This window comes from Ananas comosus, linkage group 8, assembly GCF_001540865.1.
Source record: "Ananas comosus cultivar F153 linkage group 8, ASM154086v1, whole genome shotgun sequence".
Lineage (NCBI taxonomy): Eukaryota > Viridiplantae > Streptophyta > Magnoliopsida > Poales > Bromeliaceae > Ananas > Ananas comosus.
Genome location: NC_033628.1, coordinates 8331825 through 8351991, shown reverse-complemented (window position 1 = coordinate 8351991; position 20167 = coordinate 8331825). Strand labels below are relative to the sequence as shown.

At 40.2% G+C, this 20167-nt stretch overlaps 2 protein-coding genes across 3 annotated transcripts; both read left to right on the top strand.

Moving 5' to 3' along the window:
* LOC109714606 lies at positions 998 to 3525 on the top strand. The gene is made up of 8 exons (XM_020239306.1): positions 998 to 1042; positions 1200 to 1289; positions 1668 to 1721; positions 1937 to 1976; positions 2147 to 2283; positions 2448 to 2543; positions 3320 to 3397; positions 3475 to 3525. Exons 1-8 carry the CDS (start codon positions 998 to 1000, stop codon positions 3499 to 3501), a joined length of 567 nt encoding a protein of 188 aa, XP_020094895.1. The 3' UTR covers positions 3502 to 3525.
* LOC109714140 (RRP15-like protein) lies at positions 12665 to 19942 on the top strand. Of its 2 annotated transcripts, none has more exons than XM_020238589.1 (9): positions 12665 to 13190; positions 13315 to 13416; positions 13512 to 13593; positions 13702 to 13721; positions 13820 to 13880; positions 15006 to 15100; positions 15827 to 15934; positions 16048 to 16128; positions 16764 to 18510. In XM_020238589.1, exons 1-8 carry the CDS (start codon positions 12699 to 12701, stop codon positions 16111 to 16113), a joined length of 1026 nt encoding a protein of 341 aa, XP_020094178.1. In that variant the 5' UTR covers positions 12665 to 12698; the 3' UTR covers positions 16114 to 16128; positions 16764 to 18510. The 2 variants fall into 2 exon arrangements, with proteins under 2 accessions (XP_020094178.1, XP_020094177.1); XM_020238588.1 differs by lacking the exon at positions 16764 to 18510 and adding an exon at positions 19798 to 19942 and having other exon boundaries at positions 12666 to 13190.

Here is a 20167-nt window from a genome sequence, read left to right as displayed (position 1 = left end):
TATTTTTTTCATAACATTTAGTAAACCGTTGGTATAGTCACTATAATATGAATGGTCTAATTATACATTAGCGACCATTTTTTTAAACTATACATCTTTACTAACTATTATTTATATATTAAATAAATAAATTTACTTGTATCCTAATAAAACCCTAACCCTAATCCTCATCGAAACCCAACCCGATCCCACTCCCCTGCACCCCTTCTCTCCCTCACCCCCTCAACCACTTCTCTCCCTCACCCCCTCCTCCTCAAACCTACGGCGACCATGGCCACCACGGCGGCGGCGACGATGACGATGACGACCCCTTCCTCCCCACCGGCTTCGTCACCGCCTTCTCCGCCTGGTCCCTCAAGCCCGCGCCCGTCTTCGCCCGCTCCGCCCTCTCCTTCTCCGGCTACCTCGTCGACCTCGAGCGCGCCCTCCTCGGCGGCGGCTGCGAAGGCGGCGGCGGTGGAGGCAGTGGTGGCGCCGATCCCTCGGGGCCGTTCGTCTCCGTCGACTACAACATCCAGAAGGGTTCGCACTCTCTTTCGCCCTTCCAGTTTACCTTCTAAATCAATTTTTGTTGTTATGTTTTTTATTTTGATTTCGACGATGATGCGATGCGACAGAGTAGACGCTGCATCTGGTGCTGAGGCTTCGGGGTGGGATCATCGAGCCCTCTCTGATGGCTCTTGCGAGGAAGTACAACCAGGACAAGATGTTTGCCGCAAGTAGGATCGCTGCTTCCTCTATCTCTCTCTCGCACGATTTCCATTTGTTTGATTTCTTAACCCCTATGTATGTATGTATCTTGTTTTTGTATTAGATTATTCATGCTATTAGTTCTTGTAAGGGAGTAAGATTATGTCAACCTCTAGTGCAATGGAACAAACGTTTTGATTTGATTGGTTCGGCACAAACAATCCCCCTAGTTAATGACCGAAACTTAGTTTAACACTTTACTTATAGTTGAATGTGTTTTAGAAGGGCCTTGTGCTGATTAAAGTACATGGTTCCATGCAAACTTTTGGAAGTAATTAAAGTAGTAGTTGAGGTCAGTTTTACTACTTGCGATTCATTACTGCTGTAAGGTTCATCTGAGTGAACTTAATCTCTTTAGCTTACTACCTATGCTTCAATATATTCGGCCACGCTACACTAGGTTTTTCTAATGTAATACCTTATTATTCGATGACTGTAGTCTACTTCAGGACAATATCTTTGGCAAACCTCTTCATCTCTGTCTTACCACCTGGGGACAACATGTTCTTACTGCTGTAGTTCTTGTAACGCATGCTCCAGTAATGCCATCTACTGTCATATTGTTGTTAGAGTTCTATTTCTGATTTTAGGTTGGAAATGCTTCGTTGGGTTTTTCATTTTATTTTATTTTATTTTATTTTATTTTTACGTTGCAGGTCTATGTGTGGAGCAAGCATAACCCTTTCATCCACATGAGTTTCTTGGGCCATTTTACCTTCACTACAACTTATCTACCATGGCTGAGTTTTCTTGCTGATTCTTCAGTGGCCTATTATTCAAAGTGACTATCTGTCACCATGGAGCGGCTGACTGCAGCTTACTATTAAATCTTATCATTATTGATGTGCAAGCTTTTCATTGTCTAAAGGCCAAAAATTAGTTTGTTTTTTTTCCCTTTTTTTCCTTCAAATTTGCAGGTGCTTCTTGGGTTCTCAATTCTTGTTGGTAGCAGTACATGGGTGGATCTCTTGGTAAGCTACTTTTAAGGTCTGAGATAGTTGTTACCCGTAATTATTGAGAAAATTTTATTCGATGACTTGGTATAAATATGAAGTTAGAGACAGTTTGTCGAAAATGAAGTAGAAGATAAAACTGTCAATAGGTCACTGATTCGAACTAACTGTCTTATTTGAATGTGGGAAATTGAATTGTTGTTTTACAATTGTTTGCATCTATCAAAGATCAGTTTCTTATAATCAGAATCATAGCTCGATTGTGTCTACAAGGTATTATAGGGCATGTAAAATCCGGGCTGTCGCTACTTGTGTGTGCGTGAGCGTGAGAGTCTAATTAAGGTGAATCCGTTTTTCTCTTCTCTTCTTATCCTCTTTCTCTATCTCCCTCTCTCAGATTTCATCAAAGAAAGAGAGAAAGTAAAAGAAAAAGAGAGAAGAAGAAAAAGAAGAAGAAGAACTTGGAAATGAGGGCGAATTCTCTTATTTTCTCCTTCCATTTCCTTTCTTTTCCTTCTTCCCTTTTTTCTTTCTCCTCTCCGGCGTATCCGTCTACGGCGAGAAGCGCATCTCGGTTCAGGTGATGATTAGGTCCAACGGCCTTCTTTTTATGTGTTTCTCCTCTTGGAATCTCAACGAGGGTTTAGAAGGGTTCAGCTTGTGAGATTCGATGTTGGTGTTTGTGATTTAATTTACGTCATTTTGTTTGCTATTGTGATGTAATTAGAAATTTCTATCTTGTAGAACGAGGACGGATCGAAAGTTGAGTACAGGGTGTGGAATCCCTTCTGCTCGAAGCTCGCCGCAGCTATTCTCGGCGGCGTTGACAACATTTGGATCGTAAGCTTTCTCCCTTCTTAATTTGGTCTTATTATTAAGTCTTTATTGCAGTGTATAATGAAGTTTGGATTTTGTTTATGTTTGTATTAGTGCTGTTGTTGTTCTAATAGCTAGACTTGTTTATGTATTTCAATACTAAGGCCATTGATTTGTTCAGTTATGGGAAAGCATAAAATCATTTGTACTCACCTTAGAATTCTAGAGTACAGTTTAAGCCTCTGTAACCATTTTGTTTAACTGTGACTGGGTTCATGTGTACTCCTTTATAGTTGTCTCTTCTAAACACATTTTTACTCTATTGTCACCTTCTCCGCGTTGAGCTATTCAAGTTGTCCTACTTATGCCATTCTGGTTAAGCTATCTTCATTCATCATCTTACAATATTTCTAAATAACTTTGTTTAAAGTAAGTAATTGTGGATATTAGATACAAGTTATTCTAATGGTTCCTTAAGCTCTCTTTGATTGACATCATTTTTATGGGATACATGAAAATATTGTCTCTCTATCTTGATTTGTTGCTGATTGAACTGATAACCAATCCTTTTCTTCACAAAATTAGCCAGGTTGTGCTTGTTTTATCTTCACTACTAAAAATTTCTTGCTAATATTTGCTTCTTCTTTTTTTTTTTTGCATTTCTTTCTTCCTAGGATGTATTTGTTTGTGCTCACTCTGCTTTTTTTGTTTATACGCTCACTCCGTTTCTCTATCTATGATCTCTTCCTAATTGTGCTAATTTTGTCATGTTCTTTTCTTCTTTTATTTGTTAACCTCAGGCTCCCGGAACTCGCATATTGTACCTTGGAGTTGCATTGGGTACCACCGTCTCTCATATGTCTGACCTTGTTGGACCTGTGAGTTTTCTCGATTGAGCCATGTATTCTATTGCCAAGTTTGCTAAATTATATCTGAAACTAAATTGGTTTGATAGACTGGAGTGGTCTTTGCTGTTGATTGACCTTGTTGGATACTGCATGTTGGAGGAATTTGGATGTCTTTTCATCGCATTTTGTTTCCTACTGGTATTTTCAACTGTCTTCTGTCAATTGAGCCTCTTATATATTTATTTAGTCGATATGGTCTCTTAATCTGCCACCATGCATTTCCTATGTTATTAGTATTCTTCTTATAATTTTTGGTGGACCTATGGTTCGTTTGTTTTCAATTTAATTTCCAACGTTTTGCAACATTTTTTTTTTTTTTTTGTGATGCGCCAAGCATACGAAGAGCTCACTCGGATTCCCCTTTAGGACATCATAATGGATGATGCAATTCGAGTTTCTGATGTACTTTTTCTGCTAGATTTTTTCTTTATTTTCCCTTTTAACTTTTGATTTTGATTATCCTATATTTGCTCTCAGGGATGTAGGCTATGTCTTGCTTTCTTTTTACTAATAACCTATGCATTTTAAACTTTCTTAAAAAAAGTTACTTCTCATTTTTCCCTAGTAATGCTTTTCTTCGTTTATGTCGTGCAATTGAATTAATTAATCTGATGTGTCCTGATATTTATCAATCCTCATTTGAATGGTGTAGCTCCAGAATTTGTTGTGCAGCAGTTCATTTTTTTGTCATTGATTCTATTGAAAGGGCAAAACTAATATGTTGCCTCTAAGTAATTTTGGGAGCTGGAATGTGTAACACATTTGTTTCACATGGAGAGAGAGAGAGAGAGAGAGAGAGAGAGAGAGAGAGAGAGAGAGACTATAGGATGGTTGCTAAGACTCATTTGAGCAATGCGACCTCAAATGCACGGAGGGCATTATCCTTTGTGGCCGTGATCAGTCTGATGCTTGTGATGATATATATGTTTTTTCTTAATCAATTCCTCATTTCTGTAGATACAGAAGGAAGTGTTCTTCATCGGTTCATGGGCACTATAGTTATATAAATTCACATGCGGTAAATGTGAAGATTTATTTGTATCTGTAATTGTTCTTATCTATCCATTCATTTGCTTTTAGGATCTGTTTTATTCAGTTAGATTCCTGAATTCTTTTATAGTAGTAAGCTTGTTGAGTAGAAAGTACTTTAATAGATGAAATTCAATTTTCGATACTTTTTTTTTTTTTGCTATATGTTACTTATGATAGATTTCTTGTTGGAATGAGCTTATGCATCTCATATGTTTTAATTTTCTTTGTTTCAGATTGAAGCAACAAGCAGGATTTGATGTTCGCATTTGAAGAATGTTTAGCTGGAGCTTTTTACTCTCTTTTGTCTTTGCTTTCGAACATTTGGAGTTCAAATAAATTTTCTATTGCATTAATTTCTATTAGAACATAAAAACTTGTTTTGCTGCATTTTATCACTGCTATAGATCAAGATTGTACCATCTGATAGTTTTGTTGCAGCCATTTTATTATTTTGTTATAGACTTCTCTATTGCAATTTAGTAATATGACTTTATTTTTTCTTTCAGATATTACAGATTGTTGGTTTTACAATTAATATCAAATGGAAAAGTCCTATTGTAATTTGTTGATATTAGTATTTTTTTTCATATAGTTTCAAATTGCCAACGGTCAAAAACTGTCGGTATATATACTTTACGCCAGTGTTTTTTTAGTAGTTTTAGCGACAGCTTAAAAACTGTTGCTAGAGATCATTTTCACCAATGGTTAGTAAAAATGCTGGAAAAAGGTTATACCAGCAAGGATATTGTAACGGTCACCTGCACTTTTACCAGCAGTTTTAGAACTGCTGGAGCAAATATTACCAGCGATTTTTGTATTCTTTACCAGCAATTTTGGCTGCTCGTATATGCCTATTTTTTTGTAGTGTATATTGAAAAGCTCATCTGAAATTATACCAAATTCGTAAAATCCTTTTAAATTAATACTAAAATGCAAAACTTTTGAATTCATTCTACATTTGTAAAAGCTTTTGAAATAATGCCATACTTATATTACTTATTTATATCATATTTCATATTTTTTTAATTCATGCCATAATAAAATCAATTTTGAATTTATACCATACATAAAATCTCTTTCATACTATATTAAAATAATGGCTAATTTGACATTAAGCTCAAATCAAACCCAAAAGGTGAATTGGTCAACTTGACTAGGTTGACCGGCTCAAATCCGATAGATTGTAAATAAGTCCTCCAAATTATTGTTGTGGCACTTGCATTCAATTTGGTATAATTTGATCTTGTCTAGGCCAATTTGAACAATTTGATTGAATAGTTACCTTTGATCAATTCTGGTTCGGCTTGAGCCACTTCAAATTCAATTACAACCTGAAATTGCTAAGTAACAAATTAAATCCAAAATTTGTTTGTTATTATCAAAATTTATTATTGGATAAAATCCAACACCTTCTAGGACGGCAGCGACAGGGTCTCGTCGAGACAGGTGTTGGGCATCACCGATGGTTATTATTGCATATTGCGACTAGCAACCTATGCATCAAGTTATGGACTTACAAGGACCATATATTGGTTTGATTGTACCGGATTAAGTTGTTGAGTAGACAAAATTGTCGAGCTCGATTGGTAATATCATCCTTGGACCTTTTTGCCAGGCAGAAAGTGAGGTCTTGGACCTGGGAGTGTCGAATGCCGCAGATGGCTTTTCGATGATAAGGGTCTGACTTCGGTTGTTTTTGTTTTAAACTGGTGGGAGACCGTAGTCTCCGAGGTGAGTGTTCTTGACTCAGGTTTTAGGACAACGATATGTATTCGCTCGTGGTGAGCTGGTTGATGTTGTTGGCTGGTCAGAGTGTGTCATTTTGGCCTACGAAAATATACTCCAGACTTGTGGTGTTGCTCCGTGACTTTTCTACGTAAACTTTTGACGTAGTCAAGTCGGTTACTGCTACGCGGACCAAGGTTGGGTGAACCTAGAGTTTCTGAGTGGTGAATTATTATCTCAGAATTGGCTAATCTTGAAATCGGATAATCCTAGTCGCGGAACTGTTTTGTCCGCAAGTTATATAGGATGGTATTGATCCTGGCAGATTTTGGTCCGTAGATTTTGGAATGGTTTGTTTTCCCTCGTTTCGTCCGAGTGGAACCGCAGTTCTATTCTCCCCTACTTTGAAGGTTGATCTATCTAGATTTAAGGCTAAATAGAATTTGGATTGGGAGTATCATTAAAACTCGAAGGAGGAACCATATTAGCGGTTCGGTATACAAATTTGATTATGGTAGGTGCGTAGTCAAGTTTCGAGAACGAAACTTCCTTTAAGGGGGGATGATGTGAGGGCTAAGAATTTGACTGTGTAGCTATACTCTTTGTTGACNAAATCGATAAGGGCTGCCAGATTCCTCACCTATGATGTAAGGACTGAGATTTGGCAATGTAGCTAAACTCTCTGTTGACGATGCTTTTGTGTATAATTTCATTATATAAGCACTCGTCAAGTTTCTGGAGAAAATGAGTTAGGATGGAGAAGTTACGCGACCTTTACTAATCACTTAAAGTGAATAGTAACTCCGATTTTTCGGAGAGACCAATTAGTGGAGATGGCTTCTGGTGCGTATTGGACTCCGTTCATAGTTATCCAATAGCTTGTTTTTGGTTCGACTATCCTCGACCCAATGGCATTGACGAATTTAGGTTCTGATACATGGTTTTTGTGAAAAAGAGATTTTATCACAAAAAGCGGTTTTTGGAGATTGGAGAGTGGATGGGTTTCATCGCAAATTAGCGACCAAACCTGACAAAACAAAATTGTAGATTCGATGCCCCAGTCATGCTGAACGCGCTGGCATGATCCGATCGAAAATCCTGACAAACGGATCTCCGGGAATTGCATAATGTTCGCTGAGAGGTCGAAATTGGCAAAACAGAAAATTTGCAAAAAGCCCAATATTTTATGTACCGTTTTGCGCGATTTCAAATGTCGAGGTGCGTACGCGCGAAATACACGCGCTGTGAAGGACTTGGCTAAAAATAATCAGCTCTAGAGGACCAAACTGCAAATTGGCCAATATATATACTTAGGGCATCTAAGGTTTCTTGAACGAAACCCTAGCCCTAGTAGTCCAGCTCCCTCCAGCTGCGCCCCAGCCGTCATCAGCACCTTTCCTGCCCTCGCCGCGCTCACCCCGACCGCCGGCGAGCATCTCCAACCGCCGAAAAAGCTGGTGTTGCTCTCCCTCTCCATCACCTTCCCCACCATCTTGGCCATGGACCTCATAGAGTAAACCACACGGGTCGGGCCCCCTCCCAGGGCGAGACCCGACCTCCGGCGCCGTCCCCGCTGGCCCCTGCTGTCCCTGTGCGCCGCCGGCGCCGCCTGGGCAATCCGTGGCCACCCACGGGCAGCTCGGGCCGAGCTTGAGCCAGTTCGTGGCCACGAGCTAGCGCCGCCTCGAGGTTGGCCACACCGCCCTTCTAGACCTCCGGGACCTCCCTACGCACATCCCCGCCGTCCCCATTGGCCGCCGCCGCCACCCTAGCTCCCCGCGGTCGCCCAGATCAAGCCCGAGCCAAGGCTCGGCCCGTATCGCTTCCTCGCACCGCTGTCGCACTGGGTCGGACGTGCCGCCCTCCTCCGACCACCAGCGACCGACCGCCGTTGCCCCTGAGTACCCCCGGCCGCAGCTGCACCGCTAAGCCCGAGCCAAGCTCGTACGGGCTCGGATACTCCAGCATCGTCGCCGCCGCCTTCCGCCGTCGGCCGACGTGAGCGCCGGCTCTGCCTGCCCCGCCGCACTCGTCCGCCGCCGGCGCCCCCACCGCCGGAGCTCCCTGTCAACCGTGGTGAGCCTATGCTCTCCTCGGGTTTGTGTGGCTAGGGCATCAATGCCCGTCGTCGCCGCCGCCTTCCGTCGCCGGCCGACGGATGCCCTAGCCTCCCTACGTCGCCCGCGCCTGCCTGCTGCCGGTGCGCCCGCCGCCGAGCTGTCGCCGGCCGTGCCATGGCCCCCCTTGCCCGGTGAGTTTTATTTTAGGCAATTTGTGCATTATTTCTGATTGGGATCAATGTTTCGGCGACCCGAGGCTGTTACGATGCCTCCGGAGGTAAGCACGATGATCGTCGGTCAGTGCTGATCACAGTGCTCAGCTCATTTTGGGTCAACGAGCGCCGGATGAGCAAATTAGAAGCGTTTTAGTTTCAGCGCGAAGTGGTCGTTGAACTTCGAGTCGCTCCCGCGCCTCCCACAGTGGAAGGCCATGCTCTGAATCATGAGTACGACTTCCGGTACGTTGAGACCTATCAGCGGGTGTCCGGCCAGGCTCGAAAGTCCTCGATTTGCGTTGTCGGGCCGTAAAACCCCGAAAATCATATAAAATGATTTGATTTTATTCAACCACAGGGGCTTATATGCAAATTTACTCTCCATGGCTGCTGTGGGCAGTTTGTACGGGTAGCGGGTGACCTCTAGACTGGTTGTCTAAGGCCCCAGGCCTTTTCGGAAATCGGATGTTGATTTTCAGTGCGTTTTTCGGCGAAATCCGCCGACGAAACGCGATTTCGGTTCGAAATTCTTCCGACGGTGCCTCACAATAAATTATGTTGTCGCTGAGCCTTGTTGGCTGGTCACCGGCGTCGTTTCGAGGGTTCAAAAATGACGAGTGAGCAATGGTGGGTTCTAGTGTCGAAATTGACACTTTCGGGAATCCGGATTGGAACGATTATCCGACGATAATCGTTTCGATGTGATGATATGCGTTTGCTGCCAGGTCACACAAATTATTGTGTTTAGTGGTAGCGGGTGACTCGTGGCACGAGTTGGTGAGTTTCGGAACAGTTCGTGGGTCCCGGCGGAGTTCCGGTGCGATTTTCGAGACTTCCGACGAGTTACAGTAATCGGTTTTGGAAAACCGATTCCCGTGGGTTTTACAGATGGGATTGTGAGTTAGTGTTTCTCATTTGTGGGTTAGATACTAACCCGGTGGACCCTCCGTAGGTCCGGTTGACGTTCTTCCACAGACGGGAGATAGGCGCTGCACACGTACAGGTGGGTACTTCGACCCGAAGTCAGTACAGTGGTGCACACTAGGTGACATCTTCTTCCCTCTCTTTCATTTTACTACCCTGCATATATATGTTGAGCCTAGTGCCCTTGTTATTTATTTATCACTCTACTTGGTTGTTTACATATTTAACAGCATGAGTAGAAGTAGAGCAAGTTTATTATTACACGTGAGATCTGTGACCTAGTCGGTCGGTTCTTGTATCTCGTACTATAACCTATTCGGTCGGTTCATAGTATTTAGCATTATGACCTACTTGGTCGGTTGGACTACTTGATAACCTATGAGGTCGGTATACCCTGAGGGGTAGGATTGTTGGCTAGTGGCTGACAGCTAGTTCTAGATTATACCGATGCATGACGTGACCTTCTTGTGACCTATTTGTTGGTTCTTGTGCATATATGTTAGTTGACATTGAGTGGTCGGTATTTGCATACCTTCGAAAGGATGTTGAGTTGATCCATCCTAGTTGACCTGAGTGGTCGGTACTTGTATTCATACATGACATGATTTGACATTAGTTCACTTCATAGTCGGTGACATTCGTATTCATACTTGATATGTTTTGGCATTAGTTGACTATAGCTTGTACGGCATGAAGGAGTCTTAGACAAGGTTACTAACCCGGGGTACTTCAGTTGCCTGCCCAGTGGGAGGTGAGGTGTCATAGATAGGGTTCGCCACCTTGAGTTCTCACCCCCAGACTTGATATAAGCCGTGCTTAGATAAAGTTAGCGACTTTGGGTGCGGGTTGATGTGTCCCTCCGGAGTAGTACTTGATTTGCCGTCCATGAGACCTATGGGCGAGCTTAGGTCAAGTCTTCATGACAGGCCACAGGGATTTCGTATATTTTGGACTTCTCGTATGTCCAGTTGATGCATACATACTCCCTGTTTTACTTTACAGTAGCGGTAATTACCTGTTCTATCACTGTTCTCTTTCCTTCCAGTGTTATAGCTACTGTATTTGTATTATCTACTTATGACTTTGATAATCTCTTTCTGCCGGTGAGTACTCCTCGCCTTCATCGGCTTGCGGTATCTACTGGGAAGGGAGACATGTGTACATGTTCTCACCCCCCACCCCCTTTCAGGTGACATTGCTGGTTCGAGTTGGGACGGTGCGTGAGGCGAGTATTTAGCGGTCGATAGAGCTTCCGACACGGTTGGTTTGATTTAGTTTCTAACCTTATTTTTCCAAAATAAATGACTTAGACATGTTATGGTTCAGTTGGATTTACTTTATTTGGATTCACGTAGTTTTGTGAAATTAATAAAGTAATTATGGTTTTCATATGAGCTTATGAAAATGGTTTTCTACCCTTCGTGGTAGCGTGTTTTAAAAGAAAATGTTTCCGTATGGGAAACAATTTTAAAATGGTTTTTCTTAGTTTTCATGACTTTTAGTGTTTTAAAATGAGTTTTCGGGTAGAAAACATTTTAAACTAATAGATGTGAATTTATAATTATTTTTGATGAAATGATTGGTGACTATGAATGGTGAATGTATGTGTATGCTCATACAGTTGTGGTTGTATATTGTACTTGTGCGATGCCGTATAAATACAGAGGAGATTCTGTCCGTGTGAACAGTAGACTCTCTATATTTGTGACGGATTCGATATACCTTGGGGTCAAGGTTTTCAAAAAAATAAAAATAAAAATGGACACTTCCGCATTGACCGCATTAATTTTTAAATCAAAAAAGGACCCCAGGGTGTGACATATATCCAACTCCAAAACCTCAGGAACGTAAGTAGAAATTCGGAGAGAAAGAAGAGAGAGAAGAAGGAAGATAAATCATAGATTCTCTTCAATCGAATAATACGTGAGAGAAGGGAGGATGTATTTATAAAATATTGGAACCCCCTAAAATATCCTGATTCTCATATAGAGATTTAGATTAGGATATCCATAATAGATATTCACTAGGAGATACGTTTCTTAACTAACAAGAAACGTATAATCTATTCTTATACTTAACATATTAGGATAAATCACAATCCACATCTTATGCGGATCGGGTTAAATTAAGACCCGCCAATGTGGACACACCACATGGCAACATCCTCTATGTTGAGATGCTTTTTCTTGTATCTTAAGTTTGGCTTGAACCTATCCTCCAGTTATGCTTAACCTTCATCCGGTGTTGCTGAATCTTTCCAGTAAATGAACCATCTTTCAATAAAATCATTCAAAAAAGGCAATTAGGACATCAATGGATGATTTATTAGCTGCAAAGCATTGATTTTTGAGCTAACCAAGTCATTGCATAGGCCACATGCATTTGTGTAATTTATTAACTGTATATGATTTTGTGCCTTTTAGGCCGATCTTGCTCTCGTTCATGCTCTTAATTCTTGCCAAGGGGCACAAGATCAATACGATCTTTTCGCTGTCTCAACTGGCTCGTGCAATACTCTAGCTTTTTCAGGCCTCGGCTCTAGCTTGGGCCGCGCACCGCTCGCCATCGGAACGCCCCGCGAGGCCGAGCATTGCAAGTTCGGAACCACTTCGGCCGCGCACCAGTCGCCAGTCGCCATCGGAATCCTTCGCGAGGTCGAGCGTCGGAAGTTCGAAACTACCAACCCCCGCCGCGCGCCGCTCGCCACCGGAACCCCCCGTGAGGCCGAGCGCTGCTCACCATCGGAAGTTTGGAACCACCCCGGCCGCGCGCCGCTCGCCGCTCGCCGCTCGCCATTGGAACCCCCCACGTGCCTGCGCACCACTCGCAATCTGATTTCGAGGTCCGCTGCCGCACGCCCACTTCATCTGGTACAAAACTACAAATTTATATTTTCCATGAGACCATGACTATGAGTGAAGTTAATATTTACTATTATCTGTATGTGAATTGCCAAATTTACATTTTTTTTTTCTTCCTATTCTGTAGCTCTTTATTTTTATATTCTTAAAAATTATGATTATTTATACTAATAGTATAAATATAGAGGAAGAAAATTTAATTTAATAGCCGAATTTTTTATCCCAAATTTTTAATTGGTGAACATATAATATCTGTATAAATCACATATTTGAATAATTGACGAATCTGTATTTTAGCTGTATTTTTTAATAAATTTAAAAATTAGGATCTAAATTTTATCTGTATTATACCTGTACCGAATTTTTGACGAATCCGAATTAACTACTAAGACTGAAAGTCTGAAACTCGCTAATAATAACCCCCAACTGATGGGGAAAGGGGAGGAAACTGCAGATGCTCTATTCTTCGGCTCCAGTGGGCGGCGGCAGCGGAACTAGGGCACGCACCGTCATTGCAATGCAGGCGGATCCCAATCCCATGAAGCGAAAGAGAAAACCCATAAAGAGCAAAAATCCGAAGAAGAAGACGACGATGACGAAGCCCTCGGGGGCCATGGCGGCGGTGGCGGAGGCGAAGCGGAGGAAACCTAGCAAGAGGATGCTCAAACTTTTTAAGAAGAGGGCCCAAAACTACCACTCCGACTCTGACGACGACGATGAAGAAGAAGTTGTCGAGGAAGGGAGAAGAGGAGAAGCGACGCCCAGTGGTGGGAATGATGAGGATGGGTCGACGGATTCCGAGAGAGGAGGAGGCTCCGAAGGCGACGACGAGGGTGATGGCGAAGGAGGACATCGCGGCGGGATCACGAGGTTTGATGAAGGGTGTAGGGCGTTTAGGGTTGCTTTCTCAAAGATTATGAAGAAGAAGCTCCCCTATGATGCACTGGTTCGTGTTCTTCGAAGCAATTTACATTCTTTTTTTCGTTTTTAATTTTTTATAGTTTGGTTATGAGGGTTTGGTTTCCTGATTAGGGTTTTGTTGTTTTTCTTTGTTTTTATTTTGGTGGTAGGGTCCTATGTTATCGGCGCACAAGAAGCTGGTAGTGGAGAAGCTGGCGGAGGAAGAAGCAGAGCACAAGGCAAAAGGGGATGCGAAGAAGGAGAAGATTTTGGTGGGTTATTTCTTCAGAAGCTCCGATCGACATATTATGCTTGTATATTGAGAATTTGAATTAAGTCATGTACTTGTGTTTGTGATTGATAACAGGCATCGGAAAAGGGGCATGTAAAGCTTGCAAGTTTCTTGGATGCAAAGGAGAAGTCTCTTATTAAGATCGCAACAAAAGGAGGTATATAGTTGGCAAATAATGTGCTACTTTATGTCTAAGTTAAAACTATTATGCTGCTTTGCTAACTAAAAACTATTCCACCTTGCATGTTTGGTGCTGAGATTTCAGTTGTAAGGCTATTTAATGAGGTAATTGAATAGTTTGATTGTGTTAGTTCCTTTTTTGTTACTTAAGATTTGAATAAAGAGTCTGGGGTTTAATTTTTACTTCAAGCTGTTTTCCACAGGTTAGCAAGGCACAAATTTCCCAGAGAGGTTTAAATCCTTCAAGAACAAAAGTTGCAAAAGGTACTTTTTTCAGTGCCTTTTACTGCTTGTGTTGTCTTTAACTCTTTGTTGGATACGTATTCGTAAAATCGTTGAATGTACAGAGGCTATAGGCTTCATCTTCTTTCTGTTTGAAAACGTTGTAGCATGGGAATTCCTCTATTGTAATTGTTGTTGTTGTTGTTTTTAATTTTCCTGTGATGGTTTATGCTATAATAAGAGAGTATGAGTTTGAGTATGTTATGATCCTATCAATTAGATAATCTGTCATATGTTCGAGTCAAAATTGAGCATAATCTGTAGTTAACCTTCCAGGGTCATCCACAAAGTAACATTGGCGAGCACGATCATAATCCTTTATATAATTTCTTACGTACATTTTATGTCATTTAGGATTATTCTTAGTCCAACTTTTTCTGTAGCCCTCCATGTTGAGATGCTTTTTCTCGCATCCTAAGTTTGGTTTGAATCTATCCTCCAGTTATGCTTAACCTTTATCTGGTGTTGCTGAATCCTTCTAGTAAATGAACTATCTTTCAATGAAATCACTTAAATAAGGATATTAGGCCATCAATGAATGATTTATTAGCTGCAAAACATTCAAGCCTTTTGAGCTAACAAACTCACTGTATAGGTCACATGGGTCTGTGTAATTTATAAGTGTATATGATTTTGATATAAGTGTGTACGTATAAGCTGTGACATGTAAAAGTAGTGCCCTTTACTTTGCACGAACTTATATATTCAAGCTAAGAGCTTTTGTAGAACAAGGATCTGCTATTGCCTAGGATATATAGTTCTGCTGTGCCTAGGTGGTGGACTTGTTGAAGCTCCTAAATAAGGATAGCATAGGGTGTTAGGCAGGTGCTTATGTGAGAATATATGTCTGTTTCTAATGTACACAGGACAAGGAGATTTATAGCTTGTGAATTTGAATAAGAAACACTGTTATGAGTTATTGTAGTAGGGAAAGATAGAAAGAACTCTTAGGCGGATCTTCTACTAATAGCTCTTTCAATTGAATTTGGTGTTGCTGAAGTTGTTCTGAGTTATAATATACTATCGAAATTAATATTTATGTGTTATATTATTGTGGTTAATTGGTCTTCTTATATTCTTCTGAAAATTGTTTCTTTAATTTCTTAGAGTTGGCAAAGCAAAGAAAACAGACCTTCTCTCCAGAGCTAAAGAAGTCATCAACTCAAGGTCATGGAGACCACTTGCCATTCAATTCATCCAAGGTACTCATTGTCACTTGTATGGTCACCTTTTTTTTTAAATGGATTACTTATTGCAAGAGTTGAGTATTTCTGTGTTTGACTTTAACTAGGAAGAAATAGTAAGTTTTTCAAGTGCCCTGCTTCTGATGAACTTTGTTACCTTTTCTCTGCTTTACAATTCGCAGATGTTCCCTTTTTGAGTGTTTCGTGTCACACATTTTTATCTTGCTTCTTCCAGATTTTCATATAGATTAAGCAATTATATATTGTTGGAAAGAAGATGTTTCAATTTTCTTTGCAAAGATGTTATCAATTTTCGTTCTTATTTTTTAAAAAACTTTGATTTAATGATGAACAAATTAAACATTTCCTATGATGCCCACATTTGGCATTTCATTATTTAGTATAATAGAGAAGCTGACTCCCTTTGGAAATCGGAAAATAGGATTTAAAGACCATTTGGTCAACTACATAAGGCCACTAGTTGTTGTCAGACAGTAATTTGGTAGACACTGCTTACTTTGCATTATGCTGGAGATACAGTTTCTTGAATATGTGTATGTGATATCCTCACACTATGTAATCAAACAGTTGGGATAAAATGTGGTCGAATTTACGAGAAGTTGTTGTCGAACAGTAATTTTGGCCTTTTAATTTATCTAGTCATGTCCTAATCAAATGGCTTTTTATCGTTTGGCTGATTTTGACTATCTTGGACTGTAATTCTAATAGCGTGGCTGCTTTCAGCTTTCTAATTCTGTGGAGAAAGAAAATGATGATGAGCCTGGGTGGGCGCCATTACGTGATAGTTACATGCTTACGAGTTCAAAGTTGAAGGACTGGGACAAAATGCCAGTAAGAATTAACTAGGCATTTATTTATTTTTCTTTTCTGCAGAATTAACTGAAGGTGTATAGTTTTATTTTCAACTATTATTTCCCTAAAAACATAATAATATTTTCATTCAGGATCCTGCTGCATCAGTTGGTCAGGATGTGTTTCCTATGGAGAGTAGCTCCTCTGACGAGGAATAGAAGTCCCAGAATAAGGTAAATGCAGTCATTTCATCATTCCATAGAAATAATATTCACTCTTATGAAGCTCAATCCATAGGTGAATGTAAATTTTGTTCTTTACTACCGTATGGAAATAGAGTAGGGTGATGCTTACATCTAATCTATGATGGGAGCAATTCAGAAGTACTATATAAATGCTAGATTGGGCCAGAATCAGGCCAACCACATTTAACTTGGCAAAAAATATGGCTGGGCTCAGACATTGCTCAGATCTATTAGCACAGCTATTACACAAGCTGGGCCAGATGTGCTCAGAAGCCTTGCTATTCACTGTTTTTTGTGCATGTATCAGAAGACTGCATATTCCATTATCCCCTGGACGACAGAAAGCAACCAATAAGAGGACTCCTGTCGCTCCACTGACAGATTTACCTTGATTTCTTTGAGCATTGAGATGCTTTTTTTTTTTTGATATCAAATTTGTGGTTTTCTTCCATAGCACATCATGTTTGGGTGTATTACCTTAGTCATATAAAGTCTGGGTATCATGATAAAAGTGTAGCATCAAATTCATAAGTGAGCTTATCTTCCTGTTCTTTTGCATATATATCAACTAATAATCTATGTTCCGCGTTATTGTTATGTTATTCTTCTTTTTAAATCTCCAGGTTGTAAGTGGCTTAAAGGCAAGGTCACCAGAAATTTTTGTAATGATAAATCTCAGTTTGTTATGATGCTTAAGTTATTGAAATCAAGCTGAAGAGTTATTTATGCAAAGTAAAGGCTGTTACTGTGTCATGTGAAGGATGTACGGAGCTTCTCATCAATTTGGATATTTACCTCTTATAATTTCTAATTACGTTGTACCATTAGGAGTAAATGAACCAACTACAATTCCATTTAAGCATGTTGCAGGTTCTAGTCAACACTTATGTGGCTCCTTTTTTATTTTTTCTCCTTTTTTTTTTTGGTTGGCTAAGCAAGTTGCAGATGGTTTAGTTCCTTGCTAAAGGTTCCCATTGGTTCTGTGATGATAGTTTTGTTTGGGGTAACTATTCTTCTTTTGACATGTAACTGCGAATTATTCAAATTGTTCATGGACAAAAGAAGTGTACAAGCAAAGAACTTGTCAGGAGTTTGTGTACATATAATTGCATTACAGAGGGATGAGTTGGTGCGTCGAAACATGCAACCCTGGATTGGGTTAGAATCCTTGTCGGCTGCATGTAAGGTCTTGTTTTGTATCTCAGATGATATATTAAGAGCTTACTTAGGCATTCGAGATTGGATTAGATAAGAAGCTCCACTTGGGAGAAATAAAGTCGTGCTTTCGATAAGCTTTTCAGTAGTCAAACAACCTCTTCCAAAATTGTTATTCTCTTTTACATTATGCACAATCTGATCGTTTGATGTGATGCACATACATAGTTGAAATAAATGTTTATTAAATAAAGCTTCGTTTTGAGTATTGTTGTTTTCATTCTTTTGTAACTTAAAAGTGTAGAAGGTCGAATGTTATAGACATTTATTATGGTATTTATTAGGCAACAAAAATAAAAATATTTTACCAAAACAAATTTATTTATTGATAATAATGAATTTATATTGGAGCAACATATGTATGTATAGTAGGTGAGCACACCTGGTACTCAATTCAATATATAATTTAATGAAGGATTGGCTCGAGATCCGGTTACTTTACTAAGTTTGGTAAATAAGCCATTAGCAGGCCTATGTTGGGCTTGTTCACAGCCCATTATTTACCAACTGAAACTTGCTAATAATAACGCGCAACTGATGTGGGGAAAGGGGTGGAGGAAGCCGCAAATGCTTTATTCTTCGTTTTTAGCACTGTAGACGAGAGAGTGGGAGAGACACAAACTACTCAGCTGGCGCGCGCTATTCCTCGGCGGAGGCCGAGGCGGAGGCGGAGACGGCGATGGTGGCGCCGCCGCAGCCGCAGCGACGGCGAGGATGCTGGTGAGGTATTTCTCGAGGAAACAGGGCAAGGACGTGCGGTGGATAAACCCTAAGGTGCCGAGGGAGGAGGCATCGGAGATCTCCAAGGGACTATACCAGATCTGTCAAGGATCACGGGCCTCTCACCGCCGCCAACACCTGGAACTTTGCCAATGTAGTAAAAATGGCGACTTGGCTACTAACTCTTCTCTTCTCTTCTCTTCTCTTCTGTGGCGATGAAAAAAAAGATTGTTTTTCTTCTATTTTTTTGTCAATGAAGTGGCTTTTTGTTTATCTGACTTAATTTGGAGTTTGTAGGGTTTTTTGATGGGTGGAATAGTATAGGTGTGAGGGTTGGGCATGCACGTAATGTGTTTGATCAATCGCCTGTCTGATCCCGAGTCTCGGAAATTTAACCTTTAATAGTTGCTATAATCGATTTGTATTGCTGGCTCCTTTATCATTGTGTTTTCCTTGGCATTTCTATATATTTGTGTTAGTTTCATGTTGTGACCTGAATTTCAGTTGGTTGATAAGGAATATATCATATATGTTATTGATTATACATAAGAGGAGAAACCTGATTGGTTTAATAATGCACTTAGTGGGAATTGATTGGACGGTTACTCGCCGCAAGTTCACTTATGTTGGTTAATGGTCAGAATGGAATGTTAAATCATTGTGTACTAGTTTGTCATTTAAAAGCAGTTATTTTTTTGTTTCCTGCTTTTACCATTGTGCCTATATACTGTTTTAGTGTGCCGCCAAGTCCTTGTAATGTCGTAATGCATCTTGATTTCTGAAATTAAGGTTGTAGGGATTTATTCAGTAGTTGCATGTGCTGTTGCTCGACATATTGGGAAGAGAAATTCATATGCGATAATCTGAATAATGATTTATAATTTCGCTAGAGAGATCATTTGGTTACTAATATTTCATTACTTTCTAGTTGTGGTGGTAAATCTGATCATTTGGTTACTAATGTTTCATTACTTTCTAGTTGTGGTGGTAAATCTGATAAAGCTTTTCCAAATGATGCCTGAGAAAGGGTGATGATAATGCAAAGGAATGAGTAGTTAAAAGGTTCCCAGTTTTATACTTGAACACCTAGCTGGCCGATCGGATTTTTGCTATGTATATTGGTTTTGGCTAGCTAATTTGTTGACTACATTTTACCTGGGAGAGGAAGTGATATCTCTTCAATATCAATTTGTAACTTTTTCCGCTTGACTAGCTTTCATTTACACCATGACAACCACAATAGAAATACTTGTTTCAACCATCAGAAGCTCTCTTCTCTTCTTTTCTTTTCTCTTTCTTTTCTTCTTCTTCTTCTTCTTCTTCTTTGGTATGAGCCAATTTATGGAATATTCTTATTTACTTACTGGAAAGTCACAAAGTTTTAATGTTGTAACTTTACTTTTGACATTTTTGTTGTTTTTTTTTGGTATTATGCAACTAGCACTCGATTCATTCATTAAGGAATCTAGGCCCTGAACCTTTTTCTAAACAACTCATCTACCATGATTAGTTATTGACATGAAGAACATATGCATGCCTATTTCTCTTCTAATAAACAGAGTTCTTAGGTGTTTGGCTATCCTCTTTCATTTAATGATGTGTAAGATTCTTCTTTATCTAAAGGCAGAAACTTATGACACTATTTAACTTTCAATAAGGATGTGAGTATTAATGGCTTAAACAGCAAAACCCACATGAAGATAATGCTTAAATGGATGACAGGTCGGAAGATGCTGAAGCTGTCATGTACCCACATTGGCTCTGCCAAAAAGTTCCTTTATTCGACTCTTCCTGAAGATCTGAAGGATGCTCAACCGACGACTCCTTCGCCGGTGACTGAGACCTTGCAAATTTCAGTACAGGGTAAGAAGGAGAGGAGGCCGAAACCGCCCCCACCCAAAAAAGGAGGTGAGGCTTTATGTTGATCTTATATACCAAGCTTATATTCTTAGCTTTTTTGTTGGATTTGAACTTCTTGTTTGAGAGGGAAGTCACTGTTAAATTTTCGTGTTGAATCTCACTTGAAAGCATTGATGAACTTACTGATTTCTGATGAAAAACACTGCATGGATAATTTTGATATGCCCCTGTT